Source organism: Melospiza melodia, chromosome 2 (genome assembly GCF_035770615.1).
Source record: "Melospiza melodia melodia isolate bMelMel2 chromosome 2, bMelMel2.pri, whole genome shotgun sequence".
NCBI classification, from domain to species: domain Eukaryota; kingdom Metazoa; phylum Chordata; class Aves; order Passeriformes; family Passerellidae; genus Melospiza; species Melospiza melodia.
Window position 1 is genome coordinate 61,941,075 of NC_086195.1, and position 19,785 is coordinate 61,960,859.

Consider the following 19,785-nt stretch of genomic DNA (forward strand, 5'->3'; position numbering starts at 1 on the left):
TCTATTTAATTATTGCAAAATTTAATTAATATTGCTTCTGCATACTTGCTGTAAAGCAGGGCAGAATCCAGCCTAGTCACTTGGAATAAGTGACCTCAAAAACTTGGGGGAGGAACTAATCCTGTGCTTAAGCAGCAGAGCCTCACACCCACACCAGCCTTCTCACTGACTAATGTTTCTTGCTCATAGAGCACAGCTCCATACTTATGGATGTGTCAGGCAGGATCCTTCCACTTCCAGCCTTGCCTTTATCTGTTTAAAGTCCATGGCACATGAGCTCTGCAGTGGAAGTGTGCTGTGTTCCGAAAGAGCCCCGTGATCTTTGTGTTTGTAAAACCACTGACCTCATTCCTCTGCTGAAAACAGACCAAGACTTGCTCTTCAGAAATTTAGCAAAACCAGAAAGAACACTTGAACTGCTCTGTGGAGTGGTTCAAGTTGCTGCCCAGTGGAGGAGGGCCTGCTGGGTATGACCACATGAGGTTGCAAAGACAGACAGAACAGAGTTTGTTTTGTAGCTCTTCATTCTGGTTGCAGAGCACATCAACATCAGTTCTTCACCCAGCAGGGAAGGCCATCCCAGGTGCTGGCCCTGAGTGTGCTCAATACATACACAAAGTGCAAACTGCTGGAGGGCATGAGTCTAGGTGGCAAACACTGCACACGTGATGGATGGCACAGTGGTGAGCATCTTCATCCTTAGCTCCATCAGAAGGGCAATGATTTGAGGAACAGCATTGCTGTGCTCACTTGTGTACTTTGAGATTCCCAAGGCAATGCCTAGGAAGAATCCCCAGGGCACACTGACTGCCACTGTAGACATTGAGTAGTTCTAGATCCGAGTGAGCCATTAGGAGCTTAGTCAGATTTCCATTCCAGTCAGGTCATAAGAACAGTGTTGGTAAAGGCTTCTTGGGGAACTTGAAAAATCTCCTGCCTCCTCATCTCTTGGTCTGATGTTGAACATTGCTTAGACTGCCTGAGCTGTATGTTTCCATGAAAAAATGATTATGCCTGTAACAATCTAGTGCTTGGCAATGTTTTAACCTATGACTAAATTTCTGCAGACAGCCTAGGTCAACTCAGTAATTTGGCTGTGTTGTTTTTCTTCTCCCTGCCTCAAAGCAGAATTAGGCATTTGTGTGTTCTGTCATTGATATGAGTGATGGAGCACTGAGCAAAAGATTCAGGGCTGAGGAGTACTCCTTATTTCACATGCAGGGCTAGTACATAATTCAGTACAAATCCTACTTCTTCATTAAGTAATATTTAACTTGGTTCACAAGACTGTCTTCTCAGATGTTCCTCCTGTGCTACTTACTAAAACATGACTTTGCAGATGATATAATTGAAAAATCAGATTCCCGTTCTGAACACTGTTCAGAATAGAACATAAAATTAAACCATTTGATTAAAAGTTTTCTGAAATGCACAGTGCCACACAGAGGTTAGCAGCAAGGGAAGAAATAGAAACCTTGCTTTTTAAGAGTGGTAGGCAGAGGAATAATCTTCCTTAATCACTTGTTTATTAAGCTAGTATTTAAATGCTATAGTGATGCATTTACAACACTATAAAGGAAAAGAAGAAGTTAGTAAAACCATTTGAAAGACTCTGCTTATTTTTGAATATCTGAGAGGTGGAAATTTCCACTGTAAATGTATTCTGGATGTAGTAATATGTATGGAATAACACTGGTAAAAATTGTGGAACAAAAGAACTTTAAAACCCCCCAAACTCTTACCTATCTAAGGCATGTTTCATGAGTGTAAAAATGCAGCAAGGCATGCCATATCATGGTATCTGGTGGCTTAAAATCAAAAGCCTCAGAACATCCTATTCTTATTCCTGCATGCCTTGTTCTTTCAAACTGCATTTTCATTTTTGTTTGTGTTTTGGGGGTCAGAAGGGCTCTGTATTACTTTCATTCTGCAGTGGCACATGAGAGCTCAGTGTGCCTCATCATGTAAGTGGTGCTGTATCAAATGCTTGAGTTAATTACTGTGTAATGTATTACAGAACAGTACCCATTCCAGTAAATTTTGTCTTTTTTATCTCATTAGGTAAACTTATTCAGAGGCTCTTAGGAATATAATGTATAATATATAATTATGTATGTCCATTACTGTTTTAAACATTGATATGGAGCTTCATATTGAAGTGTATTAATGGGAATACACTGTGAGCACAGGAAAATGCAACTTTGGATAGGTCATTTGTTGTGTGAGATGCAATTGGACACTTTAGACTTCTTTCAAAGACCAGAAGGAAAGAATTTCTTCAGTCTCTGTATAGAAGAGTTACTTCTCAAATGTTTGTTCTAAAATGAAAAAGGATTTGTGTTTTTTTCTTAAGAAATACCTTCATATTGGGGGCTTGCATCCAAAATGCTTTTAAGATTTTGAAGCTTAGAGAAGGCTGTGTAAAGATTCCCACAACTAATTCCCATGAGCTCTGAGACAGGTCCCTAATGGCAAGACCACACATTTTTATACATACTATGATTTCCAAGCATTGCTATCCTTATTCATTTCACCTATTAAATCTGCCGGGATTAGGCCTTTGCCATGCCAGTCTCCCACCTTCCTATGTGAAGTTTTTTTTTTTTTAATAGCTTTCTTTCAAGAAGAATATTATTAAGTTTCTTAACAATCATTCTCTTTCTTAATATGTGGGTGACTTCAGAGTAACCGAAGAGATTTGACTCCATTTGAAAATTGTATTCTCCTGGAAAACAAGCTAGAAAGTAAACGTTTCAAAACATTTAATGTGTCTGTAAAGCATGGAATGTAATTTATGTTGAAACTTAGTTACTGATAACACTGCAAAACCATTTCTGCTTATCCATGTTCAATTAAGAAGAATGTTAACTAGTCAGAGGACAGTAATTAGAGATTAGCTTCAGCAGTGTGGATACAAGGTGCATTTCATCACTATTTCCCATAAGCAAGGGAGTTTCTGAACAGGTGAATTCATGCTTAAGTTTTTGAGAAGGGACTTGTGTGTAGGGAATGGCAAGGAACGGGGAGCAGTGTGAGCTGGGGAACTGGGTTTGGGCCCTTGTGCAGCCCCTGGTGCGTGGCTCAGGGTTCAAGGGGGCTTTAGCAGTAACTGGGTCTGATATTTCTGAGTGTTAGCCAGGTAGAAGCTCTTTAGTAGAAAAAATCCTGCATGAAGTCACCTTCATTTTGAATAATATGAAAATCTGTGACCACAGTGCTGCTGTAATAGCTGAGGGAAACTCAGCATTGAGTGCCAGAACTGTGAGCATACATTTGTTTGTTGGTTGTGCCTTGGTGTTTTCCTTGAAAGACTGAGAGGAACCATATGGCTGCAGAGCAGGATGTTGTCAGGTCAGGAGACCTGCATGCTCAGCTTAGCTGGCTGCTAGACTGTACCTAGGAACTCTTCCTCATCCCACAGTTGAATAATTTGACTCTTAACACTTGAAGCTCTTTTGGGTAGGGGCTGTCTTGCCTTATGCTGTAGCATCACAATTTCTGCTGGCTGCCTCCAGCACAAACGTAAACAAATGATGATAGCAGACAACTCTGCTGGCCTCTCTAGCATTTATACTCCATTCTCAAATAAAACTGGATTTCAAAAGCTCTCTGTCAGCAAGATAGGCTCATGTGCATGATCCTTCTTTATAATAAATGTAAAGATAGTAAAACATGCATGATTTAGGTACTAAAAATGGGTTACATAAACTGATCAGAATATGGATTTTATTAATAGTTAAAAGTTAGCTTAAAAAAATTAATATCAACAGCTTTAATCACAGTAAAGCATGGAAACAACCAGCTTCTTCTGTTGTTTTTACCCTCAGATATGGGGTCTATCATGAGTGATCTGTGCTGTGTCCTAGTGCATCAATGTCCAGCTGTGTGATAGCCACGTGAAGGGTGTGCAAGTGTCACGTGGCAGCTCCCAAACCAAGCCTGTGCAGACTCCTTCAGAGGAATCAGAAAGTCCAAACTTTGCATGTGCTGTATCAGCCTGCACACAAACAGCTGGGAGCTATTGGTTTCAGGCATGTATAACCATTTGGGACACAGCTGTGGAACAAGACACATAATTCCTGCTGTACGCAAACACCTGTAACCTAGAAATAGAAGAGGTTAGACTACCAATTTTCAAAGCTCAAATGATGACAGCACTAATTTAGCTACTCTAAGTCCTAATCTTTTAGTGAAGAGTCCTACAGTTTTTCTTATGAATTGCTTATCCTTTTTCAGAGGGCTGGTTAAGCCAGATGTTGTCCTTACCCTAAAAGGAGATTATATCACAAGTGATGCTTCTTTATAGCAGAGCACTAATTTTTCTGGAGCTGTAGCCACCCATTCACAGTCTGAAAGAGTATTTGACAGCTGCTCAGATAAATGGAATGGGTTTTAAAGGCTGTTCTGAAAATCAAATTACCCTTTGTGTGAGTGCCTTAAATGGACATTCGTGCCTAATAGTTGGTATCCAAATTAGAGAATTTTTATGTAGTGGTGTTAGGGGTGTGTATTTTTGATGTCGGGCTGATGTGGAGAGACCTCTTCACCATGTCCTGATTTAAAGTTATGGCTACAGATGGGTTACTGGGAGGGCTGAGCTGGTTCTACTGATAACAAAATATTGCTCAAGAGCCTTCTGGGTTCCCCTACTCATCCCTGAAGAGAAAAAGAAAACCATCTAACATAGGTGCTGGCTGATATTTAATTCTGCCACATTGCAGGCTTTGCAAAATAATACAACAGAATTTTTTTTTAATTTCAGGGATTTTGTGACTTAAAAGAGTGAGTGTCTGTTCTGGGCATCCTTCTGACCTAAAAGCTTACTAAATCCAAATAGCAAAGAATTTATTTCTTATATTAATATGTTCCTGTCACTGTGGTACTTATCATGTGGGACTTTCTTTAGAAGTAAAATAATAGTAATATAACAATTAGTTGACAAATATTTGATTGTTCCCTTCTAGTAACAGACAGCATGGGTAAGGGGTAAAAGCCATAAAACCATGTGAAAACAATAATGAATACAAAATGAAATAACCAAATTGGAAATCAAATCTTCTGAATAATTAATAAAAGATGTCTTAAGGCATTCTTCTGATAAATTTAATGCCATTTTGACTGCTACAAGACATGCTTTATTTCAGTTCTCTGGTGTTCATTGTTTGAAAATGTGCTCGTGTGTGAGGAAATGAAAACATTTTTGAACAGAAGCAAAATTACCAGTTTCTTGCATAATTGGAACACAACAAATAATTAAACCTTCACTAAATTGAGTGCAAATTTTGATGACTAGATAACACCACATTATGTCCTGAAGCTGCTGTATTTCGTTTCTGTGCAATCTGTCTTCCTTTCCATATTATTACAACAGTATGTTCTGTGCCCATAACCTCTACAATATGCCCTCTCTTTTTCAAATGCTATCTTGAGGTATGATTTCATCAGATCTCATAATTTCATTGCACCCTCTTATTAAATTGGTTTGCAGGTGTTTAAATATTTGTGATATGCTGCATAGCCAGCATTTGCAATATTTGCCTTAATCTCATTTGTGGTTTCTTTTTTTATCATTCCTGTCACCACAAGGTAAGATATTGCAGCCCACAGCCAAAGCTGTGTAAAACATCATTCACTCCTTGACAGCTGGAGTAATTTTTTTTTCCCAGTGCTTCTTTGTTCAATTGCATTTATTTTGCTGAATGGTGTAAATGAAAATATTTAAACCATTATTCTGCCTTTATATGCTGATTAAAAGAAAAGTGCTACAAATTTGCCACATGGTTTTAACAAGAAGATGGCATGTTGTCTTCCCTCGCTCCTTTTTCTTTCTTACTTATTAACAACTGCCTTTCTCCTTTTTCTGTTGTTTCAGTTAAAGGATCAAGAAAGTTAAGTCTGCCAACAGATCTTAAGACTGATCTTGGTACGGTAGGCGAAAGCCAACAGCTTTAAACTTCCTTACATTCATTGGCAAAACATTTTACCAACTGATTCATGAGATAACACAATAACCTCAGAGGCTTTGTCTGAAAAGGCTTTCTAAAAACCACCTATTAACCCATACAGTTCTGTTGGCAGCTCTCAGCATTTTGCTTGTTTAATATTCATTTATTTCATGTAGACGTATATTGCCAATCATTACACACTGTGTGTGTAATACTTTATTCTGAAAAAACTCCAGAAGTTTTTCCAAGCTGGTTGTTGGTGAACTCTGCCTATAATACCCAATGCATGCGCTGGTCTATTTTCTTTATTTGGTGTATGAGTTGTGCCACCACAGTGATAAGACAATTGAACATCTGTATGTTATGGTGTCTTTGAATGTCTGAGAAATCAGGTTGGAAATCAGTCATTTGTCTCAGTCCTCTCCTTGAGACTTACCTCAGCCAGCTGTTAAATACATAGTTTGCTCTAATCTTTTTCTCAATTCTCCTTTAATATTTCAGTGGAAGAGCATAATGAGAGTAAAAATTTCACCTCAAAAAAGCTAAAATGAAATTTTCTATATCTTGAATTAGCTAAAACTGTTGGGAGCAGATCATGCAACACCATATCCACATAAAGGGTACTGCTCCTGGTATTTGGATTGGAATGTACGGTTCACACAAAAAATTCTTATAAGTGGTCTTTAAATATTCTCAGTGTCAAGGAGTTCTTTCTAGTTTTGCTCTCTAGGGAAGTTTCCCTTATAAGATGACTGAAAAAGCCAAGTAGCCATGCCTCATTACTTAGCATCCTTTAAGAGATAAAAATTAAAGTTGGATCATGTCCTTGGATAAGACAGCTGTATTCCATTTCTGTCACTGGGAATCATGTGCACCTGTTAACCAAGGCAGCATTTGTTCCACAAGGCAAAAGTCAGGAATATAAATATGTCTTTCACCTTATAAATGACTGAGAAACTTGGAAAACTGTCAGTTGGTCCTGGTAAAGATTAAGTAAGTAAACATTGAAAAATTGCTGGGCAAGTTCAATCCAAACTGTGCAGGCTTCAGAGTACGAAGTGATTCAGTTGAAATAAGTTTGAGAAAATAGGAATGGAGGAATACACCCAAATAAAATTTGGAATGGAAAATTGTAATGTTTCTAATACTATAAAAAAGGTGAAAGAAGTAGGTACCTATAAACCTGTAAAATTAATATTTATCACTAAAATAATGGGTAGCTATTAGGAGGGAAGGTGAATACTTAGAGTATCAAAATAGCCATAGGATAGGACTTAACACTAAGCCATATTCTACAGATCAACTTCTTTTTGTTAGTATTATTAAAGGTACATTGTCCTGAAGGACACATAGCATTAAATAACTTTAAACCCTGAAGCATAAGACAAGCAAAAGATAAACTTAATGGACAGAAGACTGTATTAGAGGATTTTGAAAAAGAAAGCATACCATTGTAATTAGAATTGGTGAGAGCTTTATTGTGTAATATAAAATACTGCATATCAGAGAAAAAGCTACCTTATCATATTCTTGTAATCATGTTGGGGGCGGGACATTGTAAGCCTTTCCTCAAATATATCAAAAAATTGCAGGCAGGTTTATATTTTAACTACCCCAAGCAAGCACCAAAGAAAAACTCCCCAGGAAACCCCACGGACAGGGGAGCAGGGTAAAAAGCTCCAGAAGTTAAACAAATTCAACCTGAAAGGGTTGGAAGCATAATGATCCATTTTAAATGTATGACATATGTAAGGAACTTTGAAGATTAATGGAATGCATAATGTTGCCTGTAGTTCTGATTTCAGAGTAGTCATGTTTCTACCATTCCTTTATTTGCTTGTATTCATTCTTTTTTTAATAGTATAGAACAAGCTAAGTATAAACTAGAATAAGCCTAAGAAGGTCCAGTTCAATGTCTTGCAGAAAACAGTGGAATGCCATTGGTTCCAAAATGTTCATAAGCACTGAAAGGAGTGATCAAATTGTTACTAAAGCATCCTGTTTGTTGTTAGGACTGCAGCAGTCAGGTATCCTGTGCTCAGATTACCCAGAAGCTAAGGAGGAGGCACATGGAAGAAGCATTCAATGTGTAAACTGGCAGATAATCAACAGCAGAGAGAGGTTTAGAAAAGGAAAAGAAAATGGACTGAAAAAACCCCAAACTTTCAGCTCTCATTCATGACTGTCTTAGAAGGGCAAAATATTCCTGTTAATTATTCTAGCCATTAAAACTGTGCTGAATTATAGATTGCTCAGTTTACAACAGGCTGGGAAGAGTCTCTCTTTCTCAGTATAAGGAGCTACATTTAAATGAGAGTTCCTGGAAAAGGTGATGACCGCATTTCCGTTACTTCTGCTCCAAAATGTCCTGGCCACACTGTCAGATATTATTTATCCACTGTTTGGCTCTTGCCTGAGACTGTCCCCATAGTCTGAATATTCAAGGGCTAACAATAGTTTTTGGCCCACACTTCTTGTAAAGATATTCAGGTCACCACTTTGAGATGATAAAATATTTTCTATGCATCCCCTTGGCTCTGGCTCGTGGCTCTTTAGAGAGTGCTGATGCATCGCCCACTCTCAGCAGCGGCTGCAGCTAATTGGGACATACATTAGCATTTGGCAGCTTACAGTTCTCTCCCTTCTTGTGATCTGCCTCGTGGAATGTCCTTGCTTTCACTTTGCTTTGAATTGTAAATAGTTGAGGTTAAGTAGAAGTTAAATCTATTTCAGGTGGAGGTGTTGCCTGTACTGGAAATTGTCTGGGGAGTAGTTTGCTATCATTTAGGGGAATAATGTGTGATCTGATGACTCAGGGTGTACTTGTTAAACTTCAATAGGATTTTCATGACCTAAAGGTGCTCTGGGACTCCACTTTGACCTTTATATGACTGATAAAGTTGATCTCAGCTTCTTTTTATTTTGATGTGGTGATTATTATCTCTCCTTGCTGAAGCACTTGTCACCTGTGGATGTTGTATCTCCACATGGAAATCAGTGGTGTGGCACATGAAGCGATACATTGAAGCTTCTTGATTGTTTTAGCTACTGCAGGTCACAGCAACCCAATGTTTATTTGAGTTAACCAGAAGGGAGATGTGACAATGCTGCTGCATGGACTGTACAGCTTCTCTATTGCCCTTCAGAGGCAGCTCTGAATGATAGGGTTTTTATTTTTAAACCTAATAATGTTTCCCAAAGTCTTCTGAACAGATCATCTTCATTTCCTTGTAGTGTTCACAGAGATGAATTATGGGGATAATCCTAACTTTATTGAATCAAGTGGAGAGTCTGAGATATATCCAGACACGTAGAACTGCTTTGGTACGAGAGCTTTCTAATGTTGCTTCCCCAGCCACTTCAAGCATCACCTTGTATTTTCCTTTTAGAAAATATTTCTGCTCATTTCACTAAAAGCTTTTAAAGGTTCCAGCTGATCACAGGGAGCCAGACAGAAGCTGTAGCTAAAGATGGGGGAGAGTCAGTAACTGCTGACTTTTCTAGAATTACTATGAACAGATGGTTTGACTGTAAAGAATTATGCCATCACCTAGACTTTATTAGTGAAAGAACAAAAGGAAATGCAAATATAAATAGAAGTCTTTTTTTTCTTCTTGCTAAGCTGTGATCTTCAAAATTGTAATATGTTTTCCTATGCTTTCTGCAGATACTTACAAGCAGTAAGATCACAGCACAAAAACTTTAATTCTGAAAGTTGGGTTCATAAAACATAATTGTAAGGATCCAATTAAGGACCTGAGTTTATGGGTTTGTACTTCATTTTGTCCATTTTGGATGAGGTTTGTGGAACCTGTTTGATTTATGGATATGGTAATAGAGTTATAATATGAAAATATCCAGCATTTGATGCCTTTGCATTTCATTGACAGGGAAGTAGCACTTCCTGGATGCTCCCAAGCTTATAAAACAGTACCTGAATAAATGAAACCTCATTTCCATTTTAAGAATGAGCAGTGGGGTTATAGCAGTTCTTGCTTTAATTTTTCAAAGTATTTACAGCAGACACTAGGCACTCACACAATTTTGAAGCTTTTAATCTGTTTTTGCTTACTACTGCATTGGACAAACTGGTAGATTTTAGATGGAACATTCTGTATTGTTTCATCTGGATCTATAGTTCTGTTTACAAGGCTAAAGAACACTTCAGAAATTTTGAAACTTTATGAGTTGCTTTCCTCCTTGGTATGACATTGTAGAAAAGGCAGCCCAGACATCCAGCTGTACCAATGATTTTCTTTAAATGCTTGGCAGTATACATTGGAAATTATTTGTATTTTTGCATGATAAGGATTTTAGGGACTGTCCAGTGTATGTCTCCTTCCAGAAGGGTAGAGGAACTTTCTGTTCCTTCCTCAGTCTGAAAGTACCACCTGAATTGAGGAATCATCTCAACTCTGCTTCTAGGTAGAATCACAGCACAATCTAGTTTGGAGGGGATCTCTAGACCCCACAGGTCTAGGTTGTCTAGGTCCTCATCCTGCTCACAGCAGGTCAGGCTACACCAGGTAGGTCAGGACAGTGTCCAGTGAAGTCTCACAGCACTTGATCTGCAGTCTGGAAAATGCCAAATACAGGGGAAGGATTTCAGCCCTCAAACAGCTGCTTATGCTCTTGTTGAGTCTATGGAGGATGAGCTTTGCCTTTTCTGCTTCAAGTCTGATCACTATGAAGGTGCAAAACATCATGAAGGGGACTAAAGTCTTTCACTTTTACAGAAATGGTTTTAAAACTTTAGTCTTTTGGCTATTTCACATCTTGAGGCTTGAATTTTGATATTCTGTATTGAGGACCTTACTAGACAAAAGTCTCTTAATCTTCTGCAGGTCAGGTGTATGACAGCACCAGTTTTTTCCTTATTTAAGTAGGAGAATGTTTATAGTCAAACATTTTTTAAAGAGAACCTATATATCTAATGGATATATTAGCACTCTACCAGTCCAAATGACCAGAATTTTGAAAAAGCAACAAGATAATTCAGTTACTATAGCAGAATACACATATACTCTGTGGTTATATTTCACAGCAGAAAGGGGCTGTGTTCTAACTTCTAATGTTTCCAGATGAGAAAAAAAAATACAACAAGCTGATCTACTTGGGAATTTTACAAGCAAGTAGTTAAAAGGAAAGGTAAGTGCCTTAAACTGTACAAAAATACCCTAATTAAAATGATTATAAGTAATACAGTTACCTTTCATCACAAAGGAAAGGCAGTGCAATTTGGTAGCTGGAAAAACAAAACAAGCAGTGAAGATCATTTAGGAGTTGGTAATAACAAAATGACATGCAACTGGCTAGGCTCCAGTGGCACAGGTACTCACTGTTCCCAAGTTCTTTGGTTCAAATAAAGAAGAGTTCCTTACTGGGGCCTTCAAAGGTAAGTCATTTTCCACTCCTTTCAAGCACTGCAAACATATACAGGGTATTCTTCTGTTCTAGGGTCTCTGTTCACCTCTCAGGTTGTAACATTTTTCACTTTTAAAACCAGAGAACGAATACCAGTTTTTTCCATGGTGAAAATGCAGGTGCAATGCTACACTAAGGGGTGCTCAGGACAAGTTGTTGATATCCAGGTGGTCTTGTGGTCTATCCACTCTGATTGCATGTTCCAGTGTTGTCTTCTGTGCAGCCCAAGATTTATCATGTTTCGTGCTTATGTTTCAGAATTAAGTCAGGTTTTCTGTCATATGTTTTCCTGTTTATTGCACAAAGCATAGCAACCATTTATGTTGGATTATTCTGTGGAGGCACACAGAGTGCTGTGTACTTTTTGAGACAGTCCAGCAGTGTGGTGTGATCACTAGAAATTCAGCAGATGAATCTGAGGAGCAGAGTTAGATCAAAGTAGTCCAAAAATTTTCCACTATTCTGTGGGAGGAAAGGTAGATTTGTTTTTAGGTTTGCGCTGCAAAGTTTTGATGTTTCAGATATGATAACGTAGAGGTGATGTTATGACATACGATAATGTATTCTCAATGTTTTTCATTTGGAGAGTGTTTATTTTTTATTTTCATTTCATTTTTTTCATAATTTCAGGCAAAAATTAGTAGTTTTTGAGAGATTCTGTTAGTGATCTGACAATGCACTTAATGTTTTCAGCCACTTCACAGTAATTTGATTCTCTGAAAAATATATCTGTTCATCCTGCTTTCAAAAAGCCTAGTGGATTTAGAACCAAGTGTATGATAGGATTTTGTTACCATAGGCAGAAAACCATTACATTATACAGGCAGAATGTTACAATGACAGCATATTATAGTATTAGAATGGACCTAGTTATTCTACCAGCATGTCATTAGGGCAACTCTTCCTTCTTCTTCAAACTGATGAAGACGTGATGTTAAATGTACATTTTTGTTGGCAATGCATCTGTAGTAACCTCTTCTGCCAGGGCTTTCACCTTCTCTCCTGCCTGGCTGACAGAACTGCACCAAAGGAAATTTGGGTTTCTGACTTTTTAAGGAAATTTCTTTTTAATACATTCCTTTAAATTCTTATATGTTATGGTATCAGCCTGTGTTCTCACTAATGAATATTCACACTATTACACTTCTTTTGATTATTTACAGACAAACCTGAGACAGCTCTTGGGGCCATTTGTACGGTTTTAAGATTACATTTTTTTTTTCTTAATTCAAATGTGTATTTCTTTGCTGTGTAAAAATAAAGGTTCGTCACCATCATAATCATTACTCAAAATCTAATTTATTGGTAATACACAGAAAATCCCCCAGTGGAAACAGATGGGTTTTTCTTAACTTTAACAGTAAAGATTGTATTCTTCAACTGTTGTTGAAAATATTCTCTGAGACTTATTTCTCAGGTTCTTTCTGCTCCACATTAAAGCATTTCTCTGGTTCTCTTCTGGTTCTCATCTTCTCTTTTATTGATTACTTCCTTACAACTTAAAATGATATTATAATGCTTCTAATTATGGATTTTTTTTTTGTCTCAGCCTCTCTCAAATCATTAGTAAGAAGGTTTTCAGCTAGTTTTTCTGTTTGAATTTATCCTGTTGTTAGAACTGAAAGAATTGGTTGCTCATTTTCTTTCCTGATTTTTTTGTGTCAAGTATAAAAAATTGCTAGGTACTAACTGCAAATGAGTGCTTCTTTATTTCTGACATTTTCATTACATTTCCCTTTAACAAGTATTCATCTTTTTACTGCTAAATTGATGGTCTCTTTTGCTTTTTTGCAGAGGTCCCCAAGTTGTTTAGAAGTTTTATGTTTGTAATCAGGCAGGTTGTGTAGGATATACATGTTACTGTGTGTAAATTAAAATCCACATGTGTATATAGAATATCCCTGCACGACATGCCTCAAAAAAAATTGGCTTAATTTGAGGCTGCCCTGTGGGTTTGCTGCTGTCATGCTGCACATCACATCTCTCAGTAGTTCCATCAGGTTCACAGAAACTGTTGTTACTTCTTCAGTTCCTCTTGATCTCATCATCCTGCTGGTATTTTGTGTGACACTCTTGCCTCCCATCTAGCACAGTTGTCTTTCTTTTTTGAAGCAGTTTGTGGGGTGCACAGGGCACTGAATGGTGCTAGTATGTGGTAGCAGGGACAAATAAAGCATTTTTAATTCATATGGGTAAGCAATTTTAATTCCATGGGCCCAAAAAAAGGCATACAACCATGAACTGCATTGTAGAAGCAGCACGTGGAGAGCATTACAGAATTTTATGTGATAAGCTGTTATGTATTTTAATACATCATATATACATCCCATGATTTACTGCTTTGTTAAACCAATACAGTTAAATTAGTATAAATGGACTAAAGGGGTAATTACCTATGATTACTTCCAATGGCTTGCATGAGCCCTAAATTTTTTAAATTAATGCTCAGAATAGCTATAAACTGAGCCCTGACCATTTAGTTCACTATCCACAGAGTGCAGACAAGGCTGTTCTCCTGGCATAGTGGGATGGTTCTTACACAGTTTGGAGACTGCTTCAAGGATAAGCTCCACTAAACCCTGGTGCCCAAATATATTGCATTAGTGTGAGACTGGCTGAAGGGATCCAGGAGCACTGGAGAGGATCATTCTAATTCCCTTCACCTCACAGGCAGCAGCAGCCATGGGTGTAGGAGGTGTAGAGCCACCCAGGGGGTAGGAGGTGATGGCAAATGCAGTGGTAGAAAAGGGATATTTTGTGCAGTGTTTTCTTCAGCAACAACTTTTTGCCTCCTCCAGAGGAAGAGAGAGTGAGGAGCTGCTGCACTGTTGTGTCAATAGCACAGAGCAATCTGTGCATTGCTGTTTAAGTCCAACATTAATGTCCCTGATGTCAACAATGCTCCATATCAATTAATATTTCTGAGCCGAGAAGAGCCCCAGTGGCCATGTGACAAAAGCAGTAATCCAGCAGGGACAAAAGTGAAAATGTTGCTTTTCCTTACAAATCAAACAAAGCTGGAAAAAAAGCCATGTTTTTACAAGCCTCCTGTACGTGTTCTTTGGGGTGGTTGGGAGACATCTGTCATGGCAAAGGAGAATCAGGTGACTCAGGCCTCAGAGGGGTAGTTAATCATTGCAGTCATTCTGAAAGGCTGAGAGCTTGAACATTCTCATTCTCCCTTAGAAAGTACACTGTAGAAAGTAGTACATTTCTTTTTCTTGTCACTTTTCTTGGGCACTTCATCTTTCTTCAGACAATGCAGCAAGGAACCTTTTCTTAAACAGTACATAACCTTTCTTTAGAATTGTTTTGTATCACAGGCCTTAGAGCATTAAAAAAATGTGAGAATTTTTAAATACACACATAGAATTTTCTCATAAATTTGAGGGGTCTTTATCTGCTGGATTCTTTTCAGTTTCTCCATTAAAAAATTGCAGCTATATTTCCTATAATTATCTTACTCTTTGTACAATACCTGTGTTTTTATTAAGGCTTGAAGAACTGCATTTCTTCTTGTATACATTTGTAAAAGTTGTATCTAATCAGAAGAACAGAACAGTGTTAAAATACAGACAAGTTTGTAGCTGATCACTAAAATCCCTCTTCTGGTCATTGTTACAGCACCCACTAATATTTCATCAATTTCAGTACTTGAAGGGATATCCCTGCAGCTTCTAGGATGAGGCCTGATTTTTGTTTTTCTTCCCAGGAACTGTCTTTGCTTATTCAAAAAAGCATTGTCAAAACAGCTAAAGGGATTTAGGTGCCCAGATCCTAATGATGATTTCATGTGGGCCTCTGAAGGTAACTGAGACAAGCCAGCATACTTAGAGAAACATAGCAGCATTTCTCTTATGCTGAGGCATAGTGAGCAGGGCTTTGGATGTGTTGTGGCAATTCTGTACAATGCTCAGGGGAGAGGACTCACAAATGTTGTTAATTTTTCTATAGAATATGATTTTTTTCACTCTCTTATGTTCCTCACCACTTCCTAGGATTCTCCCTGGAGATAATTAGATATTATGCTGAAACACCTTCCCACAAACTGAATTTTGAAGAAAGGAAGCAGCTGGATGAGGATGTGTCTGTTGCTGAGATTGAACACTCAGCCTGTGTCCTTGAACAAAGTCCCCGATCCCAAAGGACTTTCTGCTGAAATATACAAACACTTCCAGCAAATTTTGGAAAATTTCCTAACTAAAAATTGAATGAGTCATCCACATCAGTTTTATATATGCTGTTAGCTCAGTTAATAGCCATGTATTAAGGAAAAATGACAAGAATCATGGAAGTTGTGTCTCCTACAGAGCTATTTTGTTACAGAGTACAGATACTAAATTGCTTTCTAATCTATAATTCTGAACATTTTTTTCCACTTTTGTTCATTAAGAGTGGACTCTTTTCACATGGAAAGGACGTGACTTGCACATTCAAAGGCCACATGTACCACTCTGTACACTGTGTTCAGTATAGGACCAGAATATTGAGTGAATATAGAAATAGCTTTTCATAATGTACCCTAGTGTTATTGTGGCATGGTAACCAAGAAATAAATTTATCTTGGCATGTGAACATTCATCTTTTCCTTGGATACAATACAAATCAAACAGAGTTGACTGAATATGATACTTAAATGCAGACTCTTGAAGACTAAGATAATTCTCAGCTATAAATAACCCAACATTTAAAATTAAGGCAGAAACCCCAAGATTGTCCCCACCTATAGTGTTGAGGTTTTACAGTTTTGAACAAAATCCTCAGTGTGCTTGCATGAACCTGAACTTTTGTTTTGCTTATTATCTGCTGTTTACTTAAAATAACCTGCTGACCAAAAATAATTCACTAATACCTGGGTGTGGATCCTTTCACATGTTGAAGGGGAAATTGTGCTCAGTAACTCTCCTTATGTGGTCTTGCCCAGCATGAGAGGAAGAAAAATACAACATGAATATTTTATGGTCCAGTCCAGTTCTGAACTCTGATCCAAACCCTGATCAATGGATGTTGTGTTTTAAAGACCTGTTGACCAAGAACAGATGAATGAATGCAGTAAGAGTTGGAAGCAGGCATGTTTTGTTTCCCACCCCATGAGACAGCAACATGGGCTGTGCTGATTGACCATGGCCTCAATTCTATAGAGCTGTTGCAGACAAATCAATTGTTCAGCAGTCAGTTTCCTTAGAAGTGAAATAAATCTATGTGATATACAAAGAATAAAATACTTAGCAATATTATGGCTATTTTTGTAATTATCTCAAATAGTGGCCTGTTTCCTGCAGCTTTGAGTCAGGTAGGGAAGATGTCTAGCTCTGAATTCTACCCTGGAGTAAATTATACTTGTAGTTCTTATGAGAGCAAAAAGGAAAGAAAATACTCAAATTGACTTGGTATCTCTTAGGAGACACAACAGCAGGGTGCCATTGTTACCTGCAGTACCTTGGTAAATGCCTGTGTGCATAAGTCAGCAAAGTGCTGTGGGATCTTCAGCTCTAAAAACACGTACCAGTTCTGTGGCCCTTGGGTTTTTTCAAATTATACCTTAAAGAGATGGTGAGTTATTTTCTACAGACATGTGATGAGTTGATAAAACAAATCAGCAGTTACTCACAGAAGATTTGGTTTAACCCATTCCCAAGTATCAGAACACACATCTCTCCTCCATTCTGAATCTTGGGAGCTGCCACTTTACCTAGCATTTGTTGCATTCACTTTCCAGATCACGTGAATGGTCACTGTACCAGCCCAACCTCCCAGAGCTGCAGCTCGGGCAAACGCCTTTCCAGTGCAGATGTGTCGCGAGCAAACCGCCGAGGGCCCGGCAGGCCCCCCTTCAGGAAAGCCCAGTCTGCAGCCTGCATGGAGATTTCTCTCCCAGTCACCACAGAAGGTGGGTGGCAATGACTCTTTTGCCAGCTATTTGTGAATTTCTCACCAGGTGTGAAAGGGAAAAGTTCAGCAGGATTCATGTCTGGGTTATTGCCTTGAGCTAACTAACACTTTAAACTATGATAGGCTGTCAGCAACACTATGATCCTAATCCTGTTCTTGTGAGGAGCATTTGTATCCTAAGCCACCCACCTGCCAGGGTATCTGCATCACAGTTACAGCTGGAACCAGTGCTCCCTGATTTCCACACCTGATCATGAAGACAGAGCAAGGGGAATGGTATCACTCAGATTGTCTTCTACCTTTGTATTTGTAAATGCAAATTGTTTCAAATACCTGTTATTAGGGGCACATGGCTAGAAGATTTGATTTTTTAATTGTTATGGTAACATAAAATGGCAAAATTTTTCCTCCACATTAATGACTGATTATCAACATAACATAACCCTTTCATAAAGCTCTCTTTATTTGCCACACAAAAATGGTAAGTTACACTGTCATATAACAGCTCCTGATGGAAAATACACCACTGCCACAGTAGTTTCTGTTGCTGAGTGTTTGTCTTCATCCTATGTAGTACCAAACTCTTGTGGAATTCTTGTATGCTGATATTGGTGCAATATCAGCACTACTGTACCTGCCAAGGCCACAGTATTATCTAATCCTTTTATCCTTTTTTTTTCTTCCATGCTCCCACAGTAAATAGGGTCACTGGCAGGCAGAGCCCACAGCCCCCTAAGGTCCCACTGGCTCTTGTGTAGGAAACATTTAGCAATACAGTGATACTTTCAATGGCATCATGTTGCTTTCTGCATACCTGTGTCATGAAAGATTCACTTCATGTCATAATGTAAAAGTGTACCTCTTTTGGGGATAATAATCTAACTTGCTTTCAGGCTTGAGAAGTAAATTGCATTAATTGACATTAAAATTAAATTGCATTAATTCCTATTTGAAGGCGTCACTTAAATAGTGTTACAACTTTCAGTAAAGTCAGTGAAACGACTGTTACAGGAGCAAGCCAGACAATCTCCAGAGTCATTTATACCAGCATATAATGTGATGGGCCATGGTTGCAGGCTGTGTGGATTTGTGTACAAGTCACCTTTTAGCAGGTTTGTTGACTAAAATAGTTTTCTGATTTACCTGTAGTCTCTCAGTAAAGCAAAGCTTTCTGTCCAGCTAAATTATTTTTCAGATGGCAGTATTACTTTTTTGAGTTCTAGCTCTACTGCCTGGAATGACTGACATTCCACTGTTCTTCATGTATCTTGAATTTCTAAACACACTGTTTTGTCAAGTGGTTTGATGTGTTTCTAAAGGTCTTTCTGCTAAATAATATGGTGGAAGGTGGTATGATGCTTGAGAGATTCTTAGTCTGGGTGAGGGAAAAGGAAGAAGGGAAGTTAAAAGATTTGAGAAAGCATATGCTGAGAATAAGAATTCTCTCTCTAATGTGAAAGTGGTTTTGATCAAAACCTTCTGGTTGAGCTGTTCCAAAATAAAATTTAAAAATTCTCCTCTTTGCTAAGAATTTATTGACTACTTAGGAGCATATGGTGCAACAAAAAATAGATGTATTCCCAAGAAATTGTTTCCTTTATTTTTGTACTCTCCTGAGGTGAGTCAAGATACATGTTTTATATCCTTTCTAGAAAGGTAGCATTTCAGGTTAGAATTTGGTAGGATTTTATTATTCTACCACAGTAGAATTTTGATTAGTTTGCTATCTCAGAAGGACTTCTCAGACATTAAAAAAAAAGCCTTTGTGTGTGGGTAAATGGTTCTTACCTTTTTTAAGCCTGTCTCCAAGGCACTGATAATACTTGGAGATTTTTTTAATAATGCTTCCAGTTCCAGTTCTTTACAACCTCTTCTATATGATTTGATTAAAAAGATAATACATTTTGGTAAGTAATCATAAGACATATATTAGAATAATAGATTAATCTTCTCCCCTTGCATTGGATTTCAAACTCTACTTACTTAAATCTGACTTCCTGGTACAATAGGAACTGTATTTCCAGCATTTTCATCAAGTCTATTTTCAACAAACTTTCACACAATAAATTCTTCTGACTGTTCCAGTGAGCTGATTGTCAAGATTTTGCTGACTCTCACCTCTTTACTTCTGCACAAGGATTCCTAATAGAGACAAACATTTTTGAAGAATGTCTTTGCAATGATGAATCATAGGAAGGAAATGGAGGGGGGGAGGGAAGGGCAGGGTAGTTGTCTTGTTGTCTGCTGGTTGAAATATTGCAAACTGCTCAGATTCATACAGTGCTGATATTTCTCCCACTTTAATAGCAGAATAATTCAAAAGCCAAGTAGCAGTGGCAGAGGAGTGGTGCATCATTAGTGCTGCTGCCTGAACCTATGTTTTTCCCAGTCTCTTCATCATCTTCTTTTATGCTTTTTGAAATGTTGTATGTTGTCTCAGTATCTTCTGCTTTCAGAAATGCATCACTCTCATGGCTGTAGTAAAAAAATCTGTAGTTCCTCAGTATTTTATATCTAATCTTAG

General features: G+C 38.0%; 1 protein-coding gene across 9 annotated transcripts in view; it reads left to right on the plus strand.

The window, feature by feature from the left end:
* The window catches only part of STXBP5L (syntaxin binding protein 5L), a 180,376-nt gene that overhangs the window by 145,177 nt on the left and 15,414 nt on the right, over window positions 1-19,785 (plus strand). For 4 of the 9 annotated variants that reach the window (XM_063148406.1, XM_063148408.1, XM_063148409.1 and 1 more), the window contains 2 exons: window positions 5,873-5,923; window positions 17,089-17,259. The exons of 2 other annotated variants lie outside the window; for them this stretch is intronic. In XM_063148406.1, the coding sequence (XP_063004476.1) occupies window positions 5,873-5,923; window positions 17,089-17,259 (222 nt within the window). The remainder of the gene's footprint in view (window positions 1-5,872; window positions 5,924-17,088; window positions 17,260-19,785) is intronic. 3 more of the 9 variants (XM_063148407.1, XM_063148410.1, XM_063148411.1) reach the window with 1 other exon arrangement.